Source organism: Belonocnema kinseyi, chromosome 2, assembly GCF_010883055.1.
Source record: "Belonocnema kinseyi isolate 2016_QV_RU_SX_M_011 chromosome 2, B_treatae_v1, whole genome shotgun sequence".
NCBI lineage: Eukaryota > Metazoa > Arthropoda > Insecta > Hymenoptera > Cynipidae > Belonocnema > Belonocnema kinseyi.
The window spans coordinates 120,225,808-120,253,807 of record NC_046658.1 but is presented as its reverse complement, the minus strand read 5'-3'; the positions used below and the strand labels follow the sequence as shown (position 1 = coordinate 120,253,807).

Here is a 28,000-nt window from a genome sequence, read left to right as displayed (position 1 = left end):
AACAAATCAATACTTCCAAAGTATCTCAAACATACTTCTCTGTCTTACCGTCAAGCTTATTTTCAAAAAATCAGAGAGACCATCACTGTTTCACTTACAGTATTGTTGCATTAAAATAAAAAGTTTTCCTGATACGCGTATTCCCAAATAAAAGAGCCTAGGAGAAAGGCACTGGTCATTTTTGAAATTTGAAATTCGAGAATAACGCATATAGATTTAAGAAATTCCACAATGGCAAATGTTATATACTTCTTTTTATCATAAAATTTACCCACTTCTTGTTAATTTCGTCCCTCGTATAAAAATCTTCTGGCTTTGGCCATTCCCATACTAGACCGTCTAGACTCTAATCTGGCGCAGATCAGACGATCGAGTCTGGGGCTGACCAGACATGTAACACTTTTGCAAATTTTGTGGCTAGACGATCTAGGCAGCCGCTATTCAGCCGCTGGTTCGAGTACTGGTTTGTAACGCTCTGCAGTACTGCTATATACTCAAAAAAAATTCTGGTTAACCTAACCAGAATTCTGGTTATTCTCACCAGAAAAGAGTGTTAAATATGCCCTTACTAGAAATTCTCGTTAAAAGCATTAGAACTTTCTGGTTGGCCATTTTCTAGTTGTTCTAATCAATTTTTCTGGTTAATTTAACCAGAATCTCTGGCAAGATTAACCAGAATTTTTAAATAGACATTTTTCTGGTCATTTAGGAATAGAACATTCTGTTTAATATAACTAGGTGTTCTGGTTAATATAATAAGATATTCTGGTTAACATAACTAGATATTCTGGTGAATATAACCAGTTATTCTGGTAAGCCTTACTATTCTTTCTAGTTAAAGGGCGTGTAATAGGGTCCACTCTGGTTGTGGATTCGTAGAGAATTTAATAAATTCCCAATTTATGAAATATTATTGTTGATCCTCAATACATATCCTGAATGAAAATATTGTACCTTAGAGAACAAAAAAATTGAAAACAAAAATAAGGAATGTATTTTTTAATAATAATTTTTTTCAACGTTTTATTTAATAAATGCAATTTCTTTTATCATAAAATGTTGGTGCTCTCTGAAAATTATTTTATACTAACAAAATAAGTAATTTTTTATAAAAATCCGATTATTTTCAAAGATTTGATTTAAAATACTGCATAAAAAATGAGTGAGTCGTTGTTATAATATCCGGTAAGTGGCAATTAATCCACTTTTTCAACGAATTCATAACTGGATTGGACCCTCCTTAATGTTACTATATTTTCTACTAAATGACTTACAAATTGTTATAGTAAAACTTTTTTATTAATTATTTTCCAAAACGACGGACTAGTTTTCGGTGAGGCAAGAAATTTCAATTAAATTGCGTTTTTCATTCATCAAGGGCATTGAAATCAGGTACTAATTCTAAATTCAACTGTCATAAATATTATATAAATAATATAATAATAAATTGAAACTCTATAAATAAGAATATTACATCATTGTCAGATAACTAGAGCCTAATTCTGTTTTCAATCAAGTCCGTATTCAGAGTAAAAAAAATGGCTTAAGTTCAATACTTTTTGTTTAAAACGTTTTTTGTGTATTCTAACACAAGAATTAGAAAAAAATTTTTCACAAAAAGTATTGAAATGAACTAATTTTCTATTCCGAATACAGACTTTATTCAAAACGGGAGTAGGCCCTAAGTACACAACGAAGATGTAATTTTGGTACTTATAGATTAAACATAGGCTAATTTCATTTTCAGTTTAGGGCCTGGTTCTAGCGCTTTTAATTTTTAAAAAAAACATAAAATAGTTTTCTGTTGAACACGAAATTGTAATTGAATCGCAGATGAAGCCTTAATTCAACGTATAACATAATGTTTAAGTTTTTTTCAACTGTTTTATAAAGCATATCTTAAAGTTACAAATGCATCGCCATTAGGTGTTTTAGCAAATACTAGCCACGTTTTCCTAGAGTGCAAATCTTCACATGAAACGTGTAAAAATTTCACGTAGATTGAACCACAAACAGCAGAGTTATCGAGGTTAGAGTAAAGTCACTTTGTAATTTGTTTTAAAAATGGAACAAAGCGAGTTTCGCGTGTTGATTAAACATTGTTTTTTAATGGGTACAAACACCGTAGAAGCCCAGCAGCATCTTGAAAAACGTTACCCGGACTCCTCTCCATCCAAATCAACGATTTGTCGTTGGTATGCTGAGTTTAAACGTGGTCGTACGGACACAAACGATGCGGAACGTTCGGGTAGGCCATTGGAAGCCCTTCCACCGGAAAATGTGAGTGAAGTTTTAATAATCGTAATGAAAAATCGCAAAGTAAAGGTCCGTGAGATTGTAGAAATGGCACAGATATCATCGGGAAGCGTATTTACAATCCTTCATGAAAAATTGAGCATGAAAAAGGTTTTTTTCAAGTGGGTGCCGCGATTGCTTTCAATGGACCATGCCACAAGTCCATGAAAACAATGGCAAAAATCAACGAGTTGGGCTTTGATTTGCTTCCCTACCCCTCGTATTCGCCAGATTTAGCCCCTAGAGACTACTGGCTCTTTGCTGATCTCAAAAAAATGCTCCAGGGAAAAAAATTTGGCTCGAATGAGGAGATCATTGCCGAAACTGAAGCCTATTTTGAAGCAAAGGATAAATCTTTCTATAAACATGGTATAGAAATGTTGGAAGGGCGTTGGAAACATTGTATCACTCTAAAAGGAGATTATGTTATTGAATAAAAATGATTTTTGAAAAAAATGTTGTTTTCGTTGTTAGTCTCAGGACTTATTGAACGATGTATTATGCATGCAGATTTATATTAAAATTTTCGGTCTCAAGTAACTTGCATATAAGAAAAACGTTGTTTAATGCATTGAGCAGAACGTACGAAGTGATTCCAAAAATGGGAAGGTCATCAGTATTGTCAATTATAACACACGACCTTGGTTCGTACTTTGTGCCCTTAAAATCAACCCACGAAATTACGGAACACGTTTTAAAATGAGGTGTAACATCATTAGAAAATGATTGATACTCAACAGAATCAGTTATTTCACCAGTAAATAAGACTCGACCCTGTTCTAATCGTTGTACAAAACCTTCACCTCTGATAAGCCGGTAGCAAATTTGAAGTTGCTGTTTTAAAACTAAGGCATGTACTATGTTACGCCTCGATTTGGTAGCTGTTGCCCTTTTTTCGGTTCGCCATGCTTTGATTCATATTTTCTGGTACTAAAGTAAGGAAAAGGCCCTGATTCAAGCAAAATAAAACTATAGTGATATAAAGAGGGATGCTTCGGCTTCAGGGTATCTTGAAACAATTTTACGTATACAGAATTGTGTTCGCGAACAAGAGGAGCGAGTAGTTCTGCTGCTGACTTTTTTATCATTTTTGCACATAAAAGAACATATATTTTGCGTAGAATAAGATACAATTGCCACACTTCGTCATCTGGTGGAATACGATCACCAACAAGCATGCTGAAAGTTAATACAAAATTACGCATTTTACTTCCTGAGAAAGTGAGGTGTTTCTTTCGAACGTCATCCTTAGACAGGGCGCTTGAATCTTGTCCCACGTCCGTGATATAATCTTCCTTTTTTCTCAGTTTTTCACTGATTATTTTCTTGTGTTGTCAATCCTTTTTGTCTTTTTTGAAAAAACGACAGTAATGTTTTGCAATTAAACCTTTTATAAATCCTAAAATGAGATGAAAGCCCAAATTATCACTCGAAACTCCAGAAAGTACGATATAAACACGAGTTTCTTCACCAAATTTTGTTCTAACGAGAATTCCACTTGCAGCAAGATAATTTAATTCGTCAACTAGACATTGAAAAATTTTCGCGTTACCAAATTCTTCGCGATCACTCGAGAGGAACATTAAAGTAACAAAAATATTTTCTAAACAAGAAGCATACTCCGGAGGTAAACAAGCCAAACTAACGTAAACAGGGCACAACTTTTCGATACCTGCGTGCGACCCTACAAGATAATTCACTTCCAAATCGTCACAATCAATATATAGAGGGAGCACAACGTCATTCTCCGTATAATTGCTTCGTTTTTTCTCCACATTGCTCCTTGAATATTATTTTCCAGAACCCTATCTTCAGCTTTTAACTGACTCATATATTCCATTATATCATTAAATACGTTTGGAAGTTCTAGAAAGGCTTTTAGAATATTTCGAGTAGCCACGAATTTCGCGTGTACTTTGATAGGGACATCTTGTAATACTTCGTTAATTCTTTTATCCTCAGATCGCCGTCCAATTTCTTTATCTATAGCGTCAACTAAAAACCTATTTTCAGAAAAAATTTTAATCTGCGATACTCCGTGGATAAATTTGAGAACGGTAGAAATAGCTCATCAAGCAATGATATTATTCTTGAAACAATTTCATCATCCACGTTTTCTAATGATTGAGAAATAATTGGCTTAAAAATGGAATTGAATTTTTGGGAAAGTCGGTCGAAATCATCAATCACTGTTTGCACATGGTTCCCCGGTAAACAAGGATTGGCATAAAGTTTGGAAATAAGTAAGGAGGCTTCAAATTCAACTATTTTATGCGGATCTTGTAGGTTACTACTTTTTTAGTATTTCCTTTTTCTTCGAAAACGTGATCAGGGATATTATCAATATTATTATTCAGTTTTTCGCATGTTAATTGTATAGTAGGATCTACTGTATCTGTTGAAGATGTCGAGAACAATTTTTCACAGAAAAAGCAAATCGGCATTTTTGTAGATGATCTTATTCCTTCTCTCAGATAAGTTACTAAGAAACAATAATTGTTGATAAAACGTAAAATTAATAATTAAAATTAATGACTCTTTAAAACGATATTAATGTTTTAGAGTAGAAGACGACGAAAAAATACGCTCTAAAAAACGTAACTTATTAAGTAAAAGTAAAAACGCTTTCAGAGCATTTTACTATTTGAGATCAAAAGAAGACTAATTCTCCTAATTTTTCATTTTTGAATTAACTGCGCCGATTTATTCACACATAAGTGATTCTTCGAGAGTACTAACGAACGTTAAGATTTCATCCCACGGTGTTTTTATTTTATAAACGCATTTTTGAAGAAGGCACCACATACCCTTTCCGTGTACTGGATACTCCGCGTGCAGAGCGTGGAATGCTTTGAAGGTGACGTCTATAGCCCTCAGAACTGATTCCACTTTGTAGTCAATTCGATTGATGAAAACGTAGGATCCTGTCATATTATTTAAATTCTCTCCAACAATAATTGGCAATGGTTGCAAAGTTGCGCCCACTTTTTTGTATTTTTCCTTCAAAGTCTACACAGCACTGAAGAGAGCATTGTAAACCTATCATTCGAAATGAATAATAAATAATTGAGACATAATTGAGCCAAAATAAAATTGATGCAGTGGAAGTAAATGCTTCAGTGATTCAAATTCTGAATAACTTGTTATGAAAGATAATAAATATATTTTTTTACACAAATTCAACGAAATTTAAATGTATTTTATGCAATTCAGTAGTCAGAGGAAGCATTTATTTAACTCTGAAAATAATAAACTTTTTTCTGAAATATTATTTCGAAATAGAAAGCTCTTCCATATCTAGAACCTTTAAATAATAAAAAGAAGGAATATCAGAAAAATTACCAAATATCATCTTTTTCTTACTTTTACATGCAATAAGAAACCATCCTGTATTTGTTTACCAGTTAGTCGTCACAACTTTTTGCCTTCTTTGTTAACTTTAACGTTTGTCACAGGTACAATACGAGAAAAAGCCATAAGTAATGAGGCTTCAGTGATAAGTTCTCCACCTATAAGCGAAGTAAACTAGAAGATTATGAATTGTTGATGAGATATAGATAAATATGAAGTAAATACTTATTTTAAATTAAAACTGATTTTAACCTTCTGTATTTAGTTCGTTCAGATCGTTTTCCTTTTCATTCAATTGAAACAAAACTTCCTTCAGTTTTGTTGCAAATTCCGGCCATTATTTTGAAAGATTGTTTTTCTCTTCAGGAAACATTCGGCCAAAATCAGATTCAAGCTAAAAGATGAAAAAATGTATTAAAATAAAGAGAGTAAGTGATTAATAATACTTGCGTAAGCATGTCCGTAAATTCAGTATGAAATTACCAATGTATGGCCGAGTGGTTGTTTCAGAACGGAGAAAACATTCATATATTCTTGCAGAGTCGGTCCATTTTCTTGTCGAAGAATATCCAATCGATATGGAAAAGTTTCTCTCCAATAATCAGTTACAGTTGACCAGGCTTCGAGACACGTGTTGAGCCAATTTATTTTTCCCTCCAGGTCATCAATTTTAGAATTGCTTATAAGACATAGCGCAGATGTTCTTTCAGGATCGTCTGATTGTGAGCTTGGATTTGGATATCCACATTTCTTGAATCTTTTTTTAAATTATGGTACTTATCAATCAGTTTTTCTTTTGTATCATATTTTTTCTTGTTGCTTTGATTTAAATGAACGCAAGGAGTGTACCAAGCAGCTTGATAAAAAAAGTACTTTTGGAGTTAGTTTTATAAAATTTTAAACATTAGTTTGAAATTTTTAAATTATTTAGTTTGTCTTGTAAATAGTTTCTTCAAAAAAAGGACACACCTCAGATTCTTTTTTAAATAATTCTTTTATTTTCCGCCGTCGAAATAAATACCTTGAGTGTGGAATACTGTAAAATATTTGTCAACAGTTATGATATTTTAATAAAAATAAGTTTAACATTAATAATAGTTCAGCTTTAAATATGCGAATCTCACCTTTTATAATTGTGCATATCTAGCTCATGTTCAATTATTACTTTTGCTAAAAAACGGCTTTCAAATGGTTCTAAAAGAATGTTTCCACTGCGTTTGAGCAAGTTTTTGCCCTCGAGTCCGGTTTTATCCAATAATTGAATAAGGGTCTGCATCGATAAAATTTGTAAAATCAAATCACAAAAAAGATGGTTATTTGTTCTAAATAATACTTACAAGAAACTTTTTTGGATCCAGTGAAGGAGTTTCAGATGGATTTAATTGGTACCCTTTTGATTTAGACGGCACAGATTCGGATTCAAGTGCATCTGAATTTGGCCTACTAGCTACAATTTTAATTTGGTCAATTGAAATATCTTCCAGTAAATTTGATGGAACAGGTAACAAAACATCTACTTCAGGAGGATAAACCTATATAATAATAGATTTAAAAATGAAAATTGATAAACTTTAATAAGGATTATATTTGGAATAATAACTTTTTTTTAGAGCAGTAAATAAAAATAAGCACAGGAAAATTAAAGGCAAAAGGAACTCCTAAAATTAAAGAGAAAACATCTAGAATTTACAGCAATGGGAAATGAAAGGCGTAAGATACACCTGCAAAAGGATCGAGATAATGCAGAATTGAGAGAATTTAAAAAAATAATGCAAAGAAAATCCCTGAGAATAAAGAAGAAAGACCCAATACTGAGAAGTGAAGAAAAGCTTCAACAAAAAGAATTTATAGGAAAAAAACGAAAAATCCAGATTTCAAAAAATCAGAAAACAAACAGCAAAGAAAATCATAAAAGCTAAAAAGACAAAAGTTCAGTAGTCAAAGAAACGAAAAAAGTTAAGGACAAACATTTCAAACGCGACATGAGACTGCATGATTTATTTAGTGTTACAGAAAATTATAAGAAAACTTTCCGCAATAAAAAAGATAAACCATCTGTTGCTAAATCAGATAATATTAAAAAGGCACATTTCGAACAAATCGGCGTACATGAATGAAGACGTAAGACCAGCCTTCATTTGCGAAGCTTTAAATTATTTACTACTTACAACTTTGCATAAAAAATTTAATATACGTGTAGATAAATCATTATTTGAGCACTACGAAAAAAATTACGACGTAAAACTTAATTTTGTAGTAGACCAAGAAGATGCAGAAGAAGTGGAAGAAAAAAGTACAGACAACTTAAAAGTTTTAGATGATGGAGACGGAAAAACTGTTTATGCAATAGATTTCCACTAAGATTATAGTGATGCTGAAAATGATATTGTAATAGAAGTTATTTTCATAGATAGAAATGCAGAAAATGCTAAAATGGACCGAATTATGGCACCTGCGTAAAACAAAACACCAGTTTCTTACAATACTCCTCACGCCGATGCATTATGTCGCCCGAAAATTTTTGCAGGAGAAGATTTTACAGCAAGAAATTTATCATATAGAAAGTGTATTAAATCTGAAGCTCGACGAAGCGACAGAAGACCATGAGAAACGGTCAGAATTTTATACATGGAAAAACAAAAATTAGAAAGAGATTTGGTTAAGTAAATAGTTGTCTGCTAAAACTCAAGGAAAACGGAAATTTGACAGCAGAAATAGCACGCTCTAAATATCTTGTTGACGATTCAATCAAATATGATGCAGCATACAAAGTGTTAAAACAAAGTCGTTTGTCACCAGCATATTCAGAAGAATTAGAAAAAATATATCTGGCACAATACGACAGGAAGGTCACTGTTTTCTTTGGCTTGAAATTTCTTCAAACTATAATACTGAATGTCGTGAAAATCGCACTAAATTCAATAATAGATTCATTGCTTGTGAATATATTCCAGATAATCCGTTTATAGCTGTGCAACAGCACAAGCATATGCATACTTGTAATAAGGGGAGGAAAAATATAATGAAATGTAGATTTGACTTTCCGATTCCTGTTATACCACGGAAAATAATACTGGATCCTCTAGAAGATGAAGATCCTAAACTAGCTGAAATTGCGCGAAAGAATTTACAAAAAATTTGAGAAAAATACACTACTACTACCAAAAGCAAACAGAATTAGTAGAGTTTAATGATATTTTAAATGAATTAAATACTAGTCCGAGAAACAGAAAGTGAACTAAAATTGCACCGGCACACAAAAAAACTGGTCTGTTCGACAGACTAAACTAGCATATCTACTTGTTTTTGGGGTCGCTGAATTCGATTCCGGTGTCCAAATAACCAAGTTGACTCGTATTTTTCTGAAAACGGAAAAATAGATATAATAGGACTTATCCAGCATATCCTTATGTTTTTGGTGTGACTGTTTCTGAATCAGGGCGAGAATTTTTTTTTTTGCCAAAATATACCTGAAAAATCGCTGTTTTTGTCGATTTTACGTCTATTTTTCGTTTTTCAGAAAAATACGAGCCAAGTTGGGTATTTGGACACCAGATTTGAATTCTGCGACCACAAAAACATATAGATGTGCTAGTGTAATCTGTCGGACAGAAAACTTTTTTTTGTGTGCCGGTGCATTGAAAGCTGACTCTAAAGATGTAGTTAAAGAAGATTATATAACGAAGTATGAAAAGCGTCCAGCTTCCAAAAGAAACATATGCTTAGCAGATTTTATAGCTTGTTCTAAGAAACCTACTACAACAAATAAAGACAAACTGGGCGCTGACTTGCGAGACCTCTGACGATAATGCGTTTTCGAAGATACAATTGGGTTCAAGATCCTGACAATTATTTCGGAAAACAAGCTATGTTCTTTTTGCCTTTTAACTGTGAGGTAACCGATGTTGAAGAAAAACATTGTAAACATATTTATAATAAAAACAAGAGACTGGTCTGAAATATTGGGCTATAGACGAAGATGTTTTATATTAAGCTGTAGAAAATGTGCACAATGAGAACAAAGACATAGAAGATGAAGAAATTGTTACTTCCAACAAAAACAAACTAGATAAAGATCAAAAAGTTGATATCTATGATCAAGCTGGAAAGAAAGTAGTAAAAGATAAAATTCCTTCTAAACAAGCTGGAAGAGAAGATGCAAACAATAAAGCTTGTAACTGATATACCTCTCCCCCGAAGTTGTCAGAACAAGATATTAGCACAATTATAATAAAATTGAATACCCAGAAGCATGAATTTGTTATGCACATTCTACATTGTATAAACACAAATAAATCGCCATTTTACATCATTTTAAGTGGTTCTGCTGGTGTTGGAAAAAGTACCGTGATAAAAGCCATTTATTAAATAGTAAATCTTTATTTCTCTCAGGTGTCTTGCAACCAGGAGGACGTGATTCATGTTTTCTCGAGTGCATCTTGTGGTCAAGCAGCGTTACTTATAATACTTGTGATAGACGAAATATCTATGGTCGGGTGAACGATGCTAGGTCGCGTAAATTCCAGGCTTTATGGCATTACGAGTATAAATAAACCCTTTGGTGGAGTGTCCATATTAATTGTAGGAGATCTGTATCAGCTGCGCCTGTCATGGATGAAGCAGTATTTAAAAATTCCAGAAAAAGGTCAACTACGAGTATATTAGCAGGCCAGTGTTTGTGGGATATGTTTAGGTTTTATGAATTAACTGAAGTCCTGAGGCAGAAAAATGAAATTAAACTATTCGAAGCTTTAAATAATTTAGCGAATGACGTCAATAACGTAATTTTAGGTTTATAATTTCATTTGTTAAATCATTTATAACAATTAATATATATAATGACCCTCGATAACTAGAATGGATAAATTTTTTTTTATAAATCCTTGCCACATGGTTAAACTTTCCACTCTTTTGATGTTTTCTCGTCCGACTAACAATAATCTATTCACGGCCTAATAATCAATTTATTTTTTAAGGTATTAGCGGTTACCATTTTTATTTCGTTAATGTTACCGTAAAAAGTACGAGGAGCTATTATTTATTTCCGTTTGTATTAACAATGTCTTTTTTATAAATATCAGCTCCATTAAGAGCCGCTATTTTCAGGTTATTAGCGATTACCTTTTTTTGATATCCTTAATTTTGCTATAAACATAATAATTAGCTTGGGTAGCATTTTCGATATCTGTGCCTTAATGTTAGTATCTAGTGTTATTAACCAAAATGCTTACAAAAAAAAAGAAACGATTTTTCTCTCAACTTTTTTATTTATCTGTGGCAGAAAAGAAAACTTTTCACTCTCGTGATATTTTCTCGTCTGATAAGATGGTATGTATTTTCTTAAATAAGCTTTTTTGTTAATAACAGTAGTTATATACAATAAGGAACAGATATCGAAAATTCTGGCCAAGATAATCATCTTTTTACGGTAAAATTCACAATGTAAAAAAAGTTATTGCTCACAGCTTAAAAATTGTGGCTTTTAAGTAAGCGTATACTTATAAAAAATACATTGTTTATCAGGCTGTACAAAAATAATGGCTGGTCGCACGAGAAAATATAATGAGAGAGAAGAGTTATATTTTGTGCCATAGATTAATAAAAAAAATGAAATAATAAGAAAAAAAAATTTATTAATTGAGCGTTTTTGTTTATAAAAATATTCATAAACAATAAGGCGCAAGTATTAAAAATGCTACTCAAGCTAATTATACTGTATATGTTGAAATTAAGGATATAAAAAGAGCTAATTGCTAATAACATGAAAACTGTGGCTTTTAAGAGAGCATATATTTATAAAAAATACATTGTTTATAGGGCTGTGAATAAATACTGGCTCGTCGTATAAGAAAATATAATGATAGTGAGAAGTTTAATCATGTTTCAAGAATCAATAAAAAAATTTTAAAAAAAAATGATTTTCTTAATTGAGTGTCTTTGTCAATAACAATAGTTATATAAAAACGTTAAGGCCCATGTATCGAAAATGCTACTCAAGATAATTATATTGTTTAAGTTAATATTAAGGATATAAAGAAGTTAATCGTTAATACCTTGAAAATTGTGGCTTTTAGGGGAATGGATATTTATAAAAAATATATTGTTTATGAGGCCGTGAATAGATAATGGTTCGTCGGACGAGTAAATATTACGAGACTGAAAATTTTATCTATGTGTCAAGCATGAATAAAAAAATTTTAAGTCAATTCCGGTTATTAAGGGTCATTATCTATCCTAATTATTGAAAAAAATTTAGCAAAAGAAATTATGATCAACAAATTAGGTTAATAATACTAGATAAAGCTTGTGAAATAATTTGAAGCAGTATTATTGTACACTGGTTGATCTAGATGATTGTTTCTTAATAATTGAAGAGTCTTAACGATTTCCTCTTAAAAATAGCAACTTTTCAACAACAAAATAAGGTAATAATAATAAAAAGTCTCTTTATTTTTTCAATTTTTGTTTTATTTTTGAGGATTTATTTAAATTAATAGGTTTATAATATTTGCTGAACTTAAGTTGCAATTAACATTTAACACAATTTTTAGAATGCAAGAATAATTTTTACAATCAAATAGCTTTGAAAATATGGAATTAAAACTTATTTAATACTAGGGAGTAAATAGTGCTAGACACAATTTCACCCTTATAATTTGTCAATTTCAAACAACTAAAGCTTTCTGATTTTTTTTTTCGTAAAATCAGTGTCAAAATGTATTTAGCACTATTTACTCCTTAGAATTAAATAAATGTAATTTCAGATTTTTAAACCTATTTGATTTCAAACATTATACTCTAATTCTGAAAAGTGTTAACAAAATAAACAGAGTTGCAAGTATTTTTTCATTTAAAAAATAAGTGATTTAAAAAATTTTCATTTTTTATTTAAAATATTTTCAATCAAAAACAGTCAGAAGAAAATTAAAAAATGAAAGGTAGATCCTAGCACAATACTTTATTTTTTTCAAAACTATTTGATTTAAAAAAAAAACATTTGCATCCTTATAATTGGGGTTTGATATTGATTTAATTTGAGTTGAACTCAGTAATTTTGAGAAAACTATGAATTTAAACAAATTCATTAAAATGAGAAAAAAGCCACTTCGAAAGATTATAGGAAGAATTTCATATTTTTTTCGTTAAAGCATACGTTAATTAGAAAATACAATAAAATAAAAATAAATAAAAGATGAAATTTTCCCTTTTTAATAAGACGGAAGTGCTTAAATTCTTTATTAGGAGTTTGGCAGATATAAAATTTTCTTGAGGAATTTTGGTTATGTATAAAAATCGGCAAATTATATTTAGTATAAAGATTTTTTAAGTTTCATGCCAATTTATGCCAGCTGAAACTATAATTTTTATCATTTTAAAACAGTGTAAGAATGAATTACACAAATTTTCGTTTGAAAGCTTTAAGATCAAAAATATTCAATTTCTTATACTTAAATGTTTAACATTATATGCAGTTTCGAATTCCAACTGCACTTACTCATCCTTACTCATCCTGGATGTCTAAATTGAGGCGCTTCATACAATATTGTTTATACACAAAATTCGGTTGGTATCTTATTAGTATTATGCGTTGAATTTATGTTACTCTGATTGAACTTACGTTGATTAGGAAATATTTCAAATTATATATTTTTTTAAAATTATTAACACATTAATAGATTTTATTCTTAAATATTTTTATTTCAATAGAATTATTTCAGCTGGAATTAAGTTATTTTTTTCAAAAATTGTTTTTATTTTCCATAGTTGTTTAAACTTTATTTAAATACTCATTTTACTTTATTATCTTTCATTTATGTTTCTACTTTCAAGGGGATCAAACTTTGGTACAATTTTAATCTTATCATTCCTAAACTTATGTTTAAGTGGTCGTTAAAGTATTATGTAACACCTCTAGAGGAGGAGAAGGGAGGAGTAATCCTAATTTAAGTCCATTTTAAAGTGATGTACGTCCACTATATGTAAAAAATCAGTATAGAAGGGGTTTTAAGTTGACAGAAAAAGTTATCATGTAATACTTTAAAGATCCGTAGTAGAAACAATTTTGAAAATGGATTTTCTTAAAAAGGCCAGCTTTAGAATTTGTTGCTGTGGATTGTCGATAATATATAATACATATCCTCCAAGCTTGGATGTTGGTAAACAATTTGTTCCCTTAGCAAAAAAACATTTTTGGAAAAGAATCAAAATTGTTAATTTTTTCAAAAACTACCGAAGAAAGGAGTAAATATCAAAGAAAAAATTGTTTAGAAATAAATTCCCATTGTCTTTGCTCATATGCTTTCGAAAAAATGAACCATTTTGATTTTTTTAAAGTGTTCTTTTTTCAATAGGAATATTTTTTTTACCAAAAGCCAAACTTGGAGAATATGTCGTCCGTCTTATCGAAAAATCAACCAAAGAAAAGTAAGAAATTTTAAAGATGGCCTTTGTGAGAAAATGTTTTTTATTTTTATATGAAATTTGGTTCGTTGAAATATCAACTACAAAATTTTACTTAGAGAGTGAATCTTTTCAGGTTACAAATTTAACTCTTTGGTTAATTCACCATCGCAATCAACAATTTTTTTATGTATTGAAATTTTTTCTGTGACTTCAGATTCAACTATTTTATACAAAAAAATTATCTTTTTAGTTTAAAATGCCTCAATTTTTTATAAAATTGAACCACGCATTCAATCAAAAAGTTATTTAGGAAAATTTTTTCATGATTAAAGCAAAGACTACGCGTCTTGTAAACATTTAATTGTTTATTATCATTGTCTTTTAGGAATAAAACTAAAACTGCGTATACCATCAAAAAGTGAGTAATAATAAATTTGTAAATCTTTTTTAGGAGTACAATTTTTATTCACGCATCTCTATCCACATGTATCATACATAGTCAGAGCAAAAAATTATTTTTATTGTCCTTATTTGTTGTGCAATAAAAATTTGATTTTTAGATTATATATTCAGACGCCATCGTAAAAACATGATTTTCGGGTTTAGGGGGTCTCGAAACATGGAGATCCGTTGAAAAGCTGTGGTGTCCAATTTCGGACAAAAAATTGTAAGCACCGAAGCATAATTTTTTATTAATGAACATTATTGTGGCAGAAGTTTTCGCTTCATCCAAGCTAAAACTTTGATAAGGATATTTTTTTGCAGAAAAAATATCATGACAATAATATAAAGTGAATTTTGGTTAGGCAGAATTTTAAACTTTTAAAATGGTAAGTAAATTAAAACATCTTATTACTAGTCATATGAGTATTAGTCATATAACTTAACGTTATGAAACTCTAATCATTTTGGGACGATAAACAGTATTCCGATTAATATTTGGTAATATCTGATCAGAATATTAACTTTATAGTATATTTACGTTAGATTTCTTAAATGATTCAGTCCTCTTTAGAATCTGAGTATTAAGAATAGTCTAGAATGTAATACTGGTTTTCTGAGCCTAAAAATTAATAAGTTTATAATAAAAGTGGTACTATAACTAACGTGATTTTAAACATCCGAATGTATCTTCAGAAAGAAGAAAGTAACTTTGAATAAGAGAAAAATTCGATATAAACCAATAAATATTTCTATGAAACAAAGACATTTCTTTGGCTCAACAGAAATTTTTTAGTATTAAAAAACCTGTTACTTGAATCAAAGCCAATAAATATTTTCATCTGATTTAAAAAAATTTCATTGACTCTCACCAAATCAATTGAAATCTGAAGAAACCTTTTGCAAAGTTGTTTAATTAAATAGAAATACTTTTAAACTCCTTCGAAATATTTGAATTGTAAGGAATAATTCCCGGTATTGCGACTTTCTAAGTAATTTGAAGCCTCATCGTAACAACATAAGATTAATGACGATCATATTTCGTGATAAAAAAGTATTTTTGGGAGTTTCTGTAACAGTGATTAAAAATCGAATTTTTGAACGATGCTTTTATTTAAGGATGATCTCCTTTCCTATGGCGAGTTTCTAACACACTAGATCATACACATTAAAGGGCAAAATTTGTCTCTACAACTCCTGAAATTTCCAAAGCTTCAAAGCTCAAACATAAAATTTTACATGGATGGAGACATCACTTTAACATAAATGTGCAGACAAATTATTTTCTTTAAAACTGACTCTTACAAAGTGTAAATATCTCAGGGCCAGGTTGTCGACTTTAATATGAAAAGTAGCGACTACAATATAGATTGTAGAAGTCAATGGAGCAGTAGAATATGCAGTAGTTAAGTTTCTTATATTACATTGTTAAATTGAAAAGATGAGGATTGTCTGTACTCTACCCTTATGCTTAGCCGTTATCCTGAATCTTCTTGGTAAATATAATAAAATAATTCATCTATTATTAAGATAAATATCCTTTCAAGCTTTAGAAAAATTAACATTTTTGCGATTTAGAAGAGCAGAGAAGTTTTTTACGTACCAGCTGACGTAAATACTGGAATTTTCTGCACGCGTATAAACAATAAGTTAATAAACGTAAAATGTGCTCATACCCCAATTTTTTACCGGAATTGGGTCTGTTGGGCACATAATAGAAGCTTTTTTTATTTCATACCTTATTTTGTAGTTTCTGACCTTGGAACAACTTTATTACGCAATAGCCTAAGAGTCGCAACGTAAACGCCTCTTTTTCTTCAGATAAGAAAGTTGTGACTATTACTATTCTCTAAGAAAACCCTCGGAAGCCCAACCCCGTGAAGTTGGCCCCCCCCACGCATCCACCCAAAATTCAAATTTTTTTTGTATACTTTTGTACGTTGTTTGTTCTGTTTGTACATTTCATATTTTCGTTTGTATCATCTTGGTTGCCCGGCTAGGGTAAAATAAAATTTTCGTATATACCCTCTTGGTTGTTAGATTAGTGCATGGCTAGGGGAATATAAAAATTTAATACCATACCCCCGAAATTCAATTTATCAATTTTTCTGTGTGCTAGCGTTTGATGTTGTACGTCGGCATTGGCACGAAATTTGCCCACGGCCGGGCTACCAAGAGGGTGCAAGCCAAAAACGTAAATATACATACAGTAAAAACGACGTACAAACGTTAGAAAACAGAAGACTTGAAAAATTCTAATTTTGGAGGGATGGCACGAAATTTTGATTTTTCTTCAGTCGGTTAGCCAAGAAGGTTAAAACGAAAATATTAAATTCACAAACAGTACAAACGACGTACAAAGGTACGCAATAAGAAAATTCGACAAATTATAATTTCGGGGGAATGCGTGAAGTTAGCCTGGGCCAGTCTTCTATTATCAACTTGAACGTAAAAGGCCTCTCGTGGTGATAATGGTACAAAACCTAACCTAATAAACTCGGCTGTACTACAGTTGCTACCGGAAAGAAATATAACTTGTTTCTATAAATCTAAACATCACTTCAAAATGCCGCTTCTCAAAAATAAACCAAATGCGTGTGTGGTAATGAATTGCAACATTTTTAAGACAGGAAACCAAATAAAGGCAAACCACTAAAAATTTTGATAATAACAAATTAGATGCAAAAATTTTACACTGTGAAATACCAATAATTGTTGAGATTATTTGAATGATGTTAGGCAATAATATATCAAAATAAAACAAGCTGAACCCCGCGGTCATTACTATTAGTATGTACACACCGCGAGAAGTGTATTTTTCTTTCGATGAACTGTTTGGTCCTTCGAACTTATATTATTCAATGGCCCCTTACGGAATAATGTGGTAACTTAAGTGAAAACTATTTCAGCTTCGGCATAATATGGTTTCAATAATTACGACGCAATCGCGGACAATTGTCAGGGGAAGCTCTTGAAGTAATTAAAGAAACGGAGGCCTAAAAACCGTGCAAAAGCTGAATTGCACATCCGTGAGATGTCTCGAAAGTTCACTGTGGGAGACCAGGCGACCTTTCAGAGCATACAACCTGCTTCTTGCATGCAAGATTCTAAAAGAATAAACAAACTTCGTCCCCCTAGCTTTTCGTGGGAACAACAAGGATAACACCAAACATAGCTAGAGTAAGTACGGTTCAAAACAACAGGACCAGGAGAAACATCAACATCGGGGCTGTAGGGGCGGAAAATTCCAGGAATTGCAGACTTATCGGATGCCCTATCTAGTGGCACGACATTAGGTGCGCGCATGCGTAAATCATGGGCGCAAATCATGATCAAAATAGAACACGTAGTGGAAGAACCACAATTAGTGTGCGTGCCGTTCGTGTGATGACGTTTTAAGGGGAGTGTAAACTTATCGGACGGCAAGTTATCGGACTTGTACTGAATAACATTTGGCAGAAATATCACCATCAAGGTTTGATAGTTCACGCGTGAACCTTAGATCCGCTGCCAGACGCGTGACAAGGCAAAGAAGCTGCATACCATCAATCTTAATATTTTTGATAGAATATGGTTACTTTCTGACCTTAGGAGAAGTCTTATACCGTCTAACAACGTCATTTTTCGTAAAGCTTCTTTCCGGGCGACGCGATGATCTCACTCTTCACTGTTGCTTGACATTATTGCCACTATCTCCCGCACTTCGCCATTCCGAAAGGTACTTTTGTGACCAACTGGTAATTTGAACAAATAAGATCACTCATGCTATTCAATTTAATAATCATAAGATCTTTGCTAAAAATAAATGGCAACTACATCTAGCTCTAGGAATTGTCTCAAAATATGTCGAGTTTTATTGGAAGCGAGGTAAACCTAATGGCATTCCCGGGCACCGTGCGCTCATCGATAGAAGTGCTATACGACACCCTGGTGCTGGACAGACCAACACATTTCCGAACGTGCCGCAGAGACACATTTAGAACAAAGTATCTACAATGGACACGCCTGTCGTACCGGTATTACTCTATTCATTTGCAGTGATTCCATGGACGCAGGAAGAGCTCAGATCACTTGATATCGACTTGCGATATGTTATACATATGCACAAAGGCATGCACCTTAAGTCTTTTGTTCTGCAAGTCTAAATCTCACGCAGTCAAAGTGCTTGCAGAATACTGATAGCCGAAAATCTCGACCGCGACCCGAATATCGGTGGTAAGTAAATTTCACCAAATGTTGCCTTTCTGCAGTACTAGCTCCTAAATACTTGGATTAACAAAGTATAGAAGAAAGATATGCGTGCGACGATTTTTGAGAACAGGGTGCGCGGCAGGTTCCACATAATTGTGGAGGATCAATCGATGTCATATAAACTAACGTTTGGTTCTCTTAAATAACCTCGATGGGATTCAGGCACGGATGGTTTTATTTTAGCATGCCAAGGCCGTGTCATTTTAACTCTAGCATACGATTTCCTTAATTTGAGCCCGGACATTCCCGATTATAGTTGAATAGCATGCCATGCAGAGTGAAAACCCTGAGCATCTGGAACAAATACTATCTAGTTAATATCGTTCCGCTGTTTAGAATGGGAATTTCCTCATATACTGGAACTAAATATTTTCGAAAAGTCCTTCTCTTGCGTGCTTAAATGCGCGCCTATTGTAGTGATCCTTGACTTCGATAAACGAACCATGTTTGGTATCGAAATTTCGTTACCCTGTGACAAAAAATTATTCCCGAGTAAAATTAACAGAAAGAGAGATATAGAGACCTTATAATTAAGTTTCGACGGTTATACCTGGAACATTCCGTGTCCTCAGGGTTCAGGAGAGTTTTGCCAGGTCATCGTTTTGAGTTCTGCACATACTTTAACCGCCTATCTCATGGTCATAAGACGTGGTTACGGCTGATATCTTTTAGTAATTTCACTAAAAGTGGGCTCAGTTTTTCAGATTAGAACCTGCTCCCGGCGAAATTCCGCGGTTGTCCTTCATAGAAAATTTTTAGAATATGTAATTTTATGTAATTTAGAATATGTAATATGCACTTCTTATTAATTTTTCAATGTAGAAGTTTTTAAAATAAAGAAATAATGTTAGCTGATGAAATCGCGTATCCCTATTTCTACGTTGAAATCCCCCTCGCCCCTAGAATTTTCGGAATGAATTAATAAGGATAGGGGACACCCATTATCAGAAGTAAAAATATGTTAGATCAAGCTAAAATGCCAATACATAATTCTTTACTTTTACCGATTGCGCTATATGGTAGAGAGAATTAGACCTAACAAATAAAAGCAAAAACTGGAATTAACGCGATTGACATGAAATTTCTTAAAATAATATGCGGGAGACTACTTGTGGACAAGGCGCGCAACGAGAAAATCTTGAAATAATGTGATGCTGATGAGACTCTAGTTGACACATGGTAAAGGAATCAGATAAGATCGTTAAGGCATGTTGAGTGAACGGAAGATTATTGACTGTCGTACCAAATGTATCAAGATAAAGTAAATAGAAGTGTGCCAAGAGACAAACCGTGTAATGAATTGTTAGAATAAGTGAATAAAACTCGAATGAAAAGAAACATAATAAGCCCCAGAAACAAAAAAGCTTCCATCAAAAAATGCATGGACGTAAAGGAAGCTAGAGAAATATACCAGAGCAGAAAAGTATGGCGACAAATAGTTAATGAGAAGAGTTTCAGCATGGTTAATGAAAACAGTTTCAGCATAGTCAATGGCTCCTGGAAAATCTTAAATAATAGTGCGCCCGAGTAGGGAACTTCACATGACCAGTTTGCAACGTTTGTCGCTTCTCTAGGATCGTCGGGCACCCCTAGAGTCGACGCTCGAAGTCAAACCATGTGGGACTGATGTGACGGTGAGTTGCAAGATGGTCAGGCAGATATCACTTATCAAACAGATGGCCAGCAAGAAACTCTCTGACAAACGGTAAGCAGTGGAATGTCAACCCAGCTGGCCGAGGATGCTTTAGCTAGCGCTAGTTATTTGCAGCCAACCTTACCAGAAATAGTGCGTCAGAGCTTCAAATGGAATACCACAGTGAAAGAGGAATCGGTGTATCTTTATTATGAAAGTGCATAATTGGAATCAAGGTCCGAAAAAAGATACAATTTTAGGACGAAATTTGCTGCAATGTATTCGTATATAAAGAAAGTCGCACAAAGAGATCGTATAGTTAAGGGGAAGGCTGAGAGGACCCATCTTCATATTTCAGAAGATCGAACATTGGAGATTAAACAAAAGGTTGATTTAGCGTAAAAAAACGACGGTAATGAATATGGAATAGAGGAAGCCGCTTCAAACGAATAATCAGCAGAAAATGATTGTTTTGGCCAACTTTTTGATGATCCAGCAGCACGAAATCCACTAGATCCACTAGAACCACAACCATGCATTAATAACGACGATGTAGACAGCGAATCCTGGAAAAACTGCACAACCTTGAAAGCAATTTTGGTCTGGATTTACTGGAGCTTAAATATGTAGAAGCAACACGAAGGATTCTGCCAAACCTGAATACAAAAACTGATTTGCGTGCGCTAATAGAACACCTGAACAGCAAAGTTTTATCTAAATTTAAGAAATTTCAATTGGAATCAAATTAAAAATTCTATTTAACGTCCAATAATCAAATTGATGCAAACTCCTGTGATCTTTTGATCTTGTAGACAACACCAACCTATTCAAAATTATCTGAAGAATCTCTGCAAAAATGTATCATTAAACCCATTTTAAATAGTATACGGAAAGCAGTATGAATTTTAAAGTTTGAATTTTAAATTTTCTGATTATTTGCAAGAAAATTAATGCTTTGCTTGTTTTTGATTAGTTGAACTCTAATTGCAATATGTTTCTCAATTAACTTTTGTGGATGATGATTCAGAAAAATAAATTCCTAACAATATTCACATTATTTGTGTGAAATGAAAAATGGGACAAACCTAGAGCTCTGTCAACTAAGGTTTCGATTACCGCAATTTTGTTTTGAGAAGGATGAGCAGAAAAGAAATAAAAAATTCTACCTAAATATGTACTTTTTCTATACCAATTGATAATAATATTACCATTCAAACCCTTAATTATTTCTATTTCCAAAAGCTAATGATATTATCCTGCTCTATTTCATGAAGAAATTTCATGAAGCTACTTTGCTAGAAGAAGACATAATAAGGTATCGACAAACTGAAAATAAAAAGGCAAAACAAAATCTAATTGCCCACAAGCAAAAACCTCCAAATCTTCCATCACTATTACTGCTAAAATAGGACAAATTACTGAACCTATGGGAGTTCCAGACCCCTGTCTATAAAAATATCTATTAAATTTAAAATAATTTGAGTTCATAATAAAAACTATCCCTTCAAGAAATTCTTTTTGACATAATCGAGTAGGAGTTTTTAAATTATCCTATCTATTTAAAATTGCCTGTTAAACTAATTCAAGGTATACACTTGAAAACATTGCAATAACATCCAAAAAAATCATTAGGTGATCATCCGGAGCCATTTTTTGAACAATACTTTTTTGAAATTCCCAGTTATTTTTTACATTATATTTAAAAGTTGTAATGGAGTCCTTGAGAACCAAAACGACATTCTGTTCTAAAAATGTTGTAAAACTAAGATCCGTAAGTATAGCGAGCTATGGCATCAAGTAAAGACAATATAGAGGAATGTGAAACATGCATCTATTGATCCTATTGTGATTTCGGCTACAGTCGATATGCACCCAAAATGAATTAAACATCTTGCAAGTATAGCAGTTAGTGGGGACTTACAGTAGCTCAAAACGCGGTTTTATTTAATACATATCGCATTGTTAAAAACTTTCTCGATCATGAGGGAGAAAGCGATGAAGAAACTTTGGAGTGGTTAATGGTAGCTCTGAGGAAACATCCAAAGGTGGGTATAGCCCCCTTCAACGCTTGCGGCCGCTGTTCAAGTATAACAGCGGTAAAGTACGAACTTTAAACTGCACTATGGCTATGATGAAAAAATGGGTTCACCTAAAAACATGTGCCAAAAAGAAGGTAATTTGAATAACGCCAAAAAAATGGTGAAACTGACACTAATTGTGGGGTATAATTTCCCTGCAAAAAAACAGCGAAATCAGCAGAATATACAACTTTTTTGTCGAAAAAAAAGATGTGGAATTTAATTTTCTATAAAAATATATACTCTTAAAAAGTGCCATTTCTTTTAGAAGTGTACATGCGCCAAAGTTATTGAACGAGAAAAAATTATGGTCGTTTATGTAGTTATGTCTCTCAATTAGAACTCCATTTACATCTCGTAATAGGCCGAAATAAAATTGTGTGGATACTTAAAATAATAAAGTAATTCTGCATGTCTTGTTTCAGAATTGAGTTTACAATCAAAGTGTTTTTCTGATGATGACCCTTATCCTGGTATTCACCGCTACGGACCTTCTTCCTCTTCTCCTGCCAGACATTGTCTAAACACGACTCTTTCTCTTGCCACACCTCGTTATTCTGCCACGTCTCCACCACCTGTTGAACTCTCTTTTCTGGACAGGTCCAAGTCTCCTACTCTCGAGCAAACTTTTCGCAGTATACTTCGATTTAGATTAGAGGATCTAGCATTTATTCGACTTATTCCCCACAACAATCCACATCGGATATTCGAACTCCGAAGATACATTTTTACTGCAGATACAAAAGTTGGATTGAGAACCATAAATTATGTGCTGAACCTCATACCAAATGAAGAAAAAATGGTATTGTCAACGCTTAATGGCGATGCCTGTGCAATATTAAGGCTAAGGTTAACATGAATAGCGGCGTTGTTGAGGTATTGACCGCAGAAGAAATCGCGGAATGTCCAGTATCCTCAGGGCGAATGATCAAAATGAATTACAGAGTATTACGTATGTATACCAAAATTCTTGATACCATTAATACTTTTCTTTTTAAATGCGCGCTTCCGCACATGCCTTAGTGTATTCTTCCATTTGAAATCTCCATTCCTTTACACACCCTCCACACACTTACTTGGTGGTGGAAGGGGGACCTACAGTTTAAGGTGGGTTCCGAACCACCAAGAATTCAGACGACTTACGATGTAATTTTTATTATTTGTTGCACCTGAAATTCATTCTATTGTCGCCCTAATACTAATTTTTTTATTGCAAAAATACTAACACTCAGTGTAACCTGCTCGATGAGATAGTTTCAAATTATAAATGGCTATCAATTCTAGAAGAATAAAAATTCACTACAAATTGAATTTCAAGGAAAAATTTAGACTTTCATCAAAAGTTCGAAAATTTTCCGTTATTTTCTTTATACAAGTCTTAATAAACCACAAAGTTTTCTAAACAGATTTTTATGTAAATTTAGCATAATAGTCTATAAATTGTCTCTACTGCTTATTCCCTCAACTTATTCCCTCGCGATACGTACGAGGGTACTGGAAGTTATTCAGGTTCAGAATTAAACTTATTTGGGGACTATTCGAAATATTGTTGACGAAAGAGAAAGTTTCCATTGTAAATGGTGTTTTAATATTAGATACCTGTTTGAAAAAATGTTCGATACCTACTATAAGATATCGTTGTATATTTCAAATTCCTTAAGCTTTACTTCATTTTAAATTAATTTTAAGTTTAGAGGACATAACGAATCATCGAAAAGGAAATTGGAATAATTTGGAAGACTTTTTTCAATGTTATGCTCGCTTGTTTGATTTTTAAATAATGAAACCATTATTGTACAACATTAATTCTAAAATCTTTTAGATACAAACTTTTTGATCTTTAAATTTCACTAAGATGCCTATCCGGCGTTCTTTCAGTTTTTTTATTATTTTCTTTATACAAATTGTTACAAACCAAGAAGTTTGTTTAGATTTGTATAGAAAATAAGCAGAACAATATTTTGATTTTCTCTGCTACTCGTTTCTGAACTTTCAAATTGATAATTAAAGATTTTTAATGCAGTAGGGCAACTCAACTAATGCGAATCCCAGAATTTCGAAATATGTGGGAGGGTACTGTAAGTAATTTAGATTCAGAATACAATTTATTTTGGAATGATTAAAAACATTTTTATGAAAGAAAAAGTTTTAATTGTAGATTATTTTTAAATATTGGGTACCAGTTAAAAAAAAGTGTGATACCTACCATAATATATCTGCAAAAATTCAAAATCACTTAGGTTTTGCTGAATTTTAAATTAATTTTAAATTTCGAGGGCATCAACTAATGTATAAAAGGAAACTGGAATACTTTGGAAATCTTTTTATAATCGTGCATTAATGAAAAAAATCAGGCCCCTAAAAAAACAAAGTTTTCTAAGATATTTAGAATTAAAATGATATTAGTCTACTTTTTTGGTAAGTAGAGAATATCAGAAGAAGTTATTTGTTTAAAATTTTTTTCTAAAGCCGTTGAGTGAGATGAAATTATGTGCATGTATGGAATTAGACCTCACAATTACAACCTCATTTACATCTCGTCATGAACCCCGGTAACAAGCGTCGAATTCAGAAAAATTGAGAATTTTTATTCCTATGAGTACGCCATTTTTCCTCCGTCTAAAACTCCCCCAACGGGAACAGAAAAAGTGCAAATCCTTTTTTTCTCAATCGACTTAGCAAAATTTAACAAAAGCATTTATTTAAACTATGTTTCATTATTAAATCTTTTTATAACTTATACATTCAAAAAATATTCAAATTTATATTTATTTATATTTTAATAATGTATTAAACGTCTTAAAAATGCAAGCAGGAAATCTATGCAAATGTTTAAATTTAAATAATTTTAACTATGGAGAGGCGGAGTTGAATTGGTGAGAATTAAAATTTAAAAATTTACATTCCGCATGAAGAAGTTAAAACAACTTATCACACATATTTTTTGAACTTATTAGAAGGAATGAAATAAAATCAAAATAGGAACAGCTCTGAGGAACAAAAAATATCTCTGTGAGGTGCGTACCGGTACAATTAGAAGGAATTAAATATATTGAAAACACGTTCTCTTTGGGAGAATAGGAAACTGTGTGGCGGTCGCTATGGAAATAGAAGTGAGTAAGTTTAGAAGGTATCTTTTTCTTGTTTCAGGATTAAATTCACAGTCCAAGGATATGTCTGATAGTGACCCTGATCCTGGTTTTCATCTCTGCGGACCCTCTTCCTCTTCGCCTGACAAACATTGTCCAAACACGAATCATTCTCTTGCCATGCCCCGCTATTCTGCCACACCTCGTTATTCTGATACACCTCGTTATTCTGCTAGGGCTCCACCACCTGCCGAGACACCCCTTCGTGATAGGTTTGGGTCACCTACTCTCAGAAAAACTTTTTCTGGCCTACTTGGATTTAGATTCGAAGATCTAGAATTTATCCGACTTATTTCCCACAAATATCCGAATAGAATATTTAAACTTCGACGATACGTATTTCCTCCCAATAAACCAATTGGGTTGAAATCAAGAAATAGTGTCATCAATTCCATGCCAACCGCAGAGCAAATTGTATTATCAACGCCCAATGGTGACGTATATGCACTATTGGAAAAATCACACAGACACGCTTCTTCGCCCAATATTTACAACTACTCTCGGATTCGCAGTACGGGTGAAAATAAACATTAATAGTGGTGCAGTTGTAGTATTGAAAGCAGAAGAAATAGCGGAATGTCCAGTAACCTCCGGGGAATCAATCACAAAGAGTTACACGGTATTACGCTTGTAGACCACAACTTGATCACAAAGTTAAAAAAATTAGAAAAATACGCGCGTCAGACGTATTTGGCGCTTTGAGCTTGGTCATTACGCTGAACCCGCGTTTGTACACAGACCTTTTAAAATTGAGGTGCAATAAAGTTTTTACAATTGAAATTACATTTGTTCACATTTCACAAATATAAAAAATGCATACACCCACACACACACGCATATATATATATATATATATATATATATATATAAATTACTTTTCATTTCACAAATTTCATATCACTGGATATTTTGTCATTCGAAACAAGTTTGATTTCCACTTTAGTTACGTTCAGTTCTCTGTTTACTTTTTCAAAACCATTCTGTTCACAGCGCATAAATCTACATTCATTTGTATAAAAAAATTGCTAACTTAAATTTACTAACTTATTCATTTATTTTTCATCTTGAAGTAGCGAATCTAAAACCGTAGCGCAGTATAATAATTTGTAACCAGGAATATTTAAACTGCTCAATTCATGAAAGATTAAAATATTTTAAGGGACCTTGGAATTTTTTTCTAACACAAACGATCACCCTGCTTTTCTTAATACTTAACCCATTCCTGACCAAAACAAGCTTCCGCAATAAAATTTAGTGATTTTTTGTATTGTTCTTTGCATTTACCTAATTAACACAATTATTTCAAAAAATTTCAAAAATTTCAAAAATTACCTTACCTGTTCTGTGCCATGCGGCGCAGTCTGTTTGCTTTATTGGAACCGTGGCTACAGAATTTTAAAGAAGGCGTGTTTTCGGGTCGCAAATACGAGTCATGACCATTAATGGGTTAATTGTCTTTTACGCGTAGATTCTCATCACTTGTCTCGTGCTTTGCGCTCGATTAAGGTGTATACAGAATGCGATTCAGATGACGCAAAATAATTTAAGCATTTTATTTATTATCGTCATTGTATTTTAGTTACGAATATTTTTTTCGCATAGTTGAAGAATTTCCCTTTTTATCTTTTGTGACCTGTGAGTATGTATTACTTAATGCAAAAAAATCTCTAAATGAAACGCTGAAAACTTATCTTTGGAAATAAAAAATCTTTTAACTTGAAAAACTTCTTGTTTTATGTCACCCAACATTGTCAAAACAACACCAGATTCATTAAATTCACTTAAATAAAGCACTGAAAAATTAGGTTCAGATTGTGAGTTTCTGATTTTACTTTTTTACTGGTGAGATAGAGATCTGCAGTCTATGATTAAATCAATACTACGATACGGCAAAATTATCGTGCACCCTGAGGACACGGAGCGACCCAAGGACGACCGCCTTTTGTATTTTCCCCGCAAGTATTTTAGCATAATGTTGACACGCAGGGATGCTTTTGAGGCTAATAACCAGTAAAAGCTTGGCACCTCCAAGAGCTCTGATGACAAGGATGATTAGTTTAACGGACAATCCTGGGGACCATAGTCGCAACTTCCTTCTTTTCATTCTTCTTGGCTAAGATGTTTTTGTCAGTTGGTGCCGAAAATGCGATAACGAACATGGTTCTTTTTCCAAAGTTAAGAAGAAGTATGTCAGGCCTCGAGTGAACAACAGAAACAATTGTCCAGAATGTAAGATCCCAGTATATGCGGCAGTTCTTATTCTCGACAATTGACTGTATTTTCCTAGGAGCATTTAAAGAAGTGATATTAAAGTTAATGTCGCAAAAGTGATAGATGGTAAAAAAGCACTCGTAGTGCCGTATTGTGCCTTTGGATGCAGGTCATTCCCGCATGAGTTG

At 32.7% G+C, this 28,000-nt stretch overlaps 1 protein-coding gene across 1 annotated transcript; it reads left to right on the top strand.

Annotated features, from left to right (window-relative positions):
- Positions 1–2,109: 2,109 nt before the first annotated feature.
- Positions 2,110–9,449, top strand: LOC117182963. Its single transcript, XM_033376083.1, has 3 exons — positions 2,110–2,280; positions 8,057–8,259; positions 9,167–9,449. Exons 1-3 carry the CDS (start codon positions 2,110–2,112, stop codon positions 9,447–9,449), a joined length of 657 nt encoding a protein of 218 aa, XP_033231974.1.
- The last annotated feature ends 18,551 nt before the right edge of the window (positions 9,450–28,000 follow it).

Bases quoted from the DNA above. Each gene is read 5' to 3' on its own strand.
- LOC117182963 (XM_033376083.1), top strand. From the start codon at position 2,110: ATGGGTACAAACACCGTAGAAGCCCAGCAGCATCTTGAAAAACGTTAC. The intron at 2,281-8,056 runs GTGAGTGAAGTT...TTATTTTCATAG, and splicing joins AAGCCCTTCCACCGGAAAAT to ATAGAAATGCAGAAAATGCT. The intron at 8,260-9,166 runs GTCAGAATTTTA...TTCGTTTTTCAG, and splicing joins ACAGAAGACCATGAGAAACG to AAAAATACGAGCCAAGTTGG.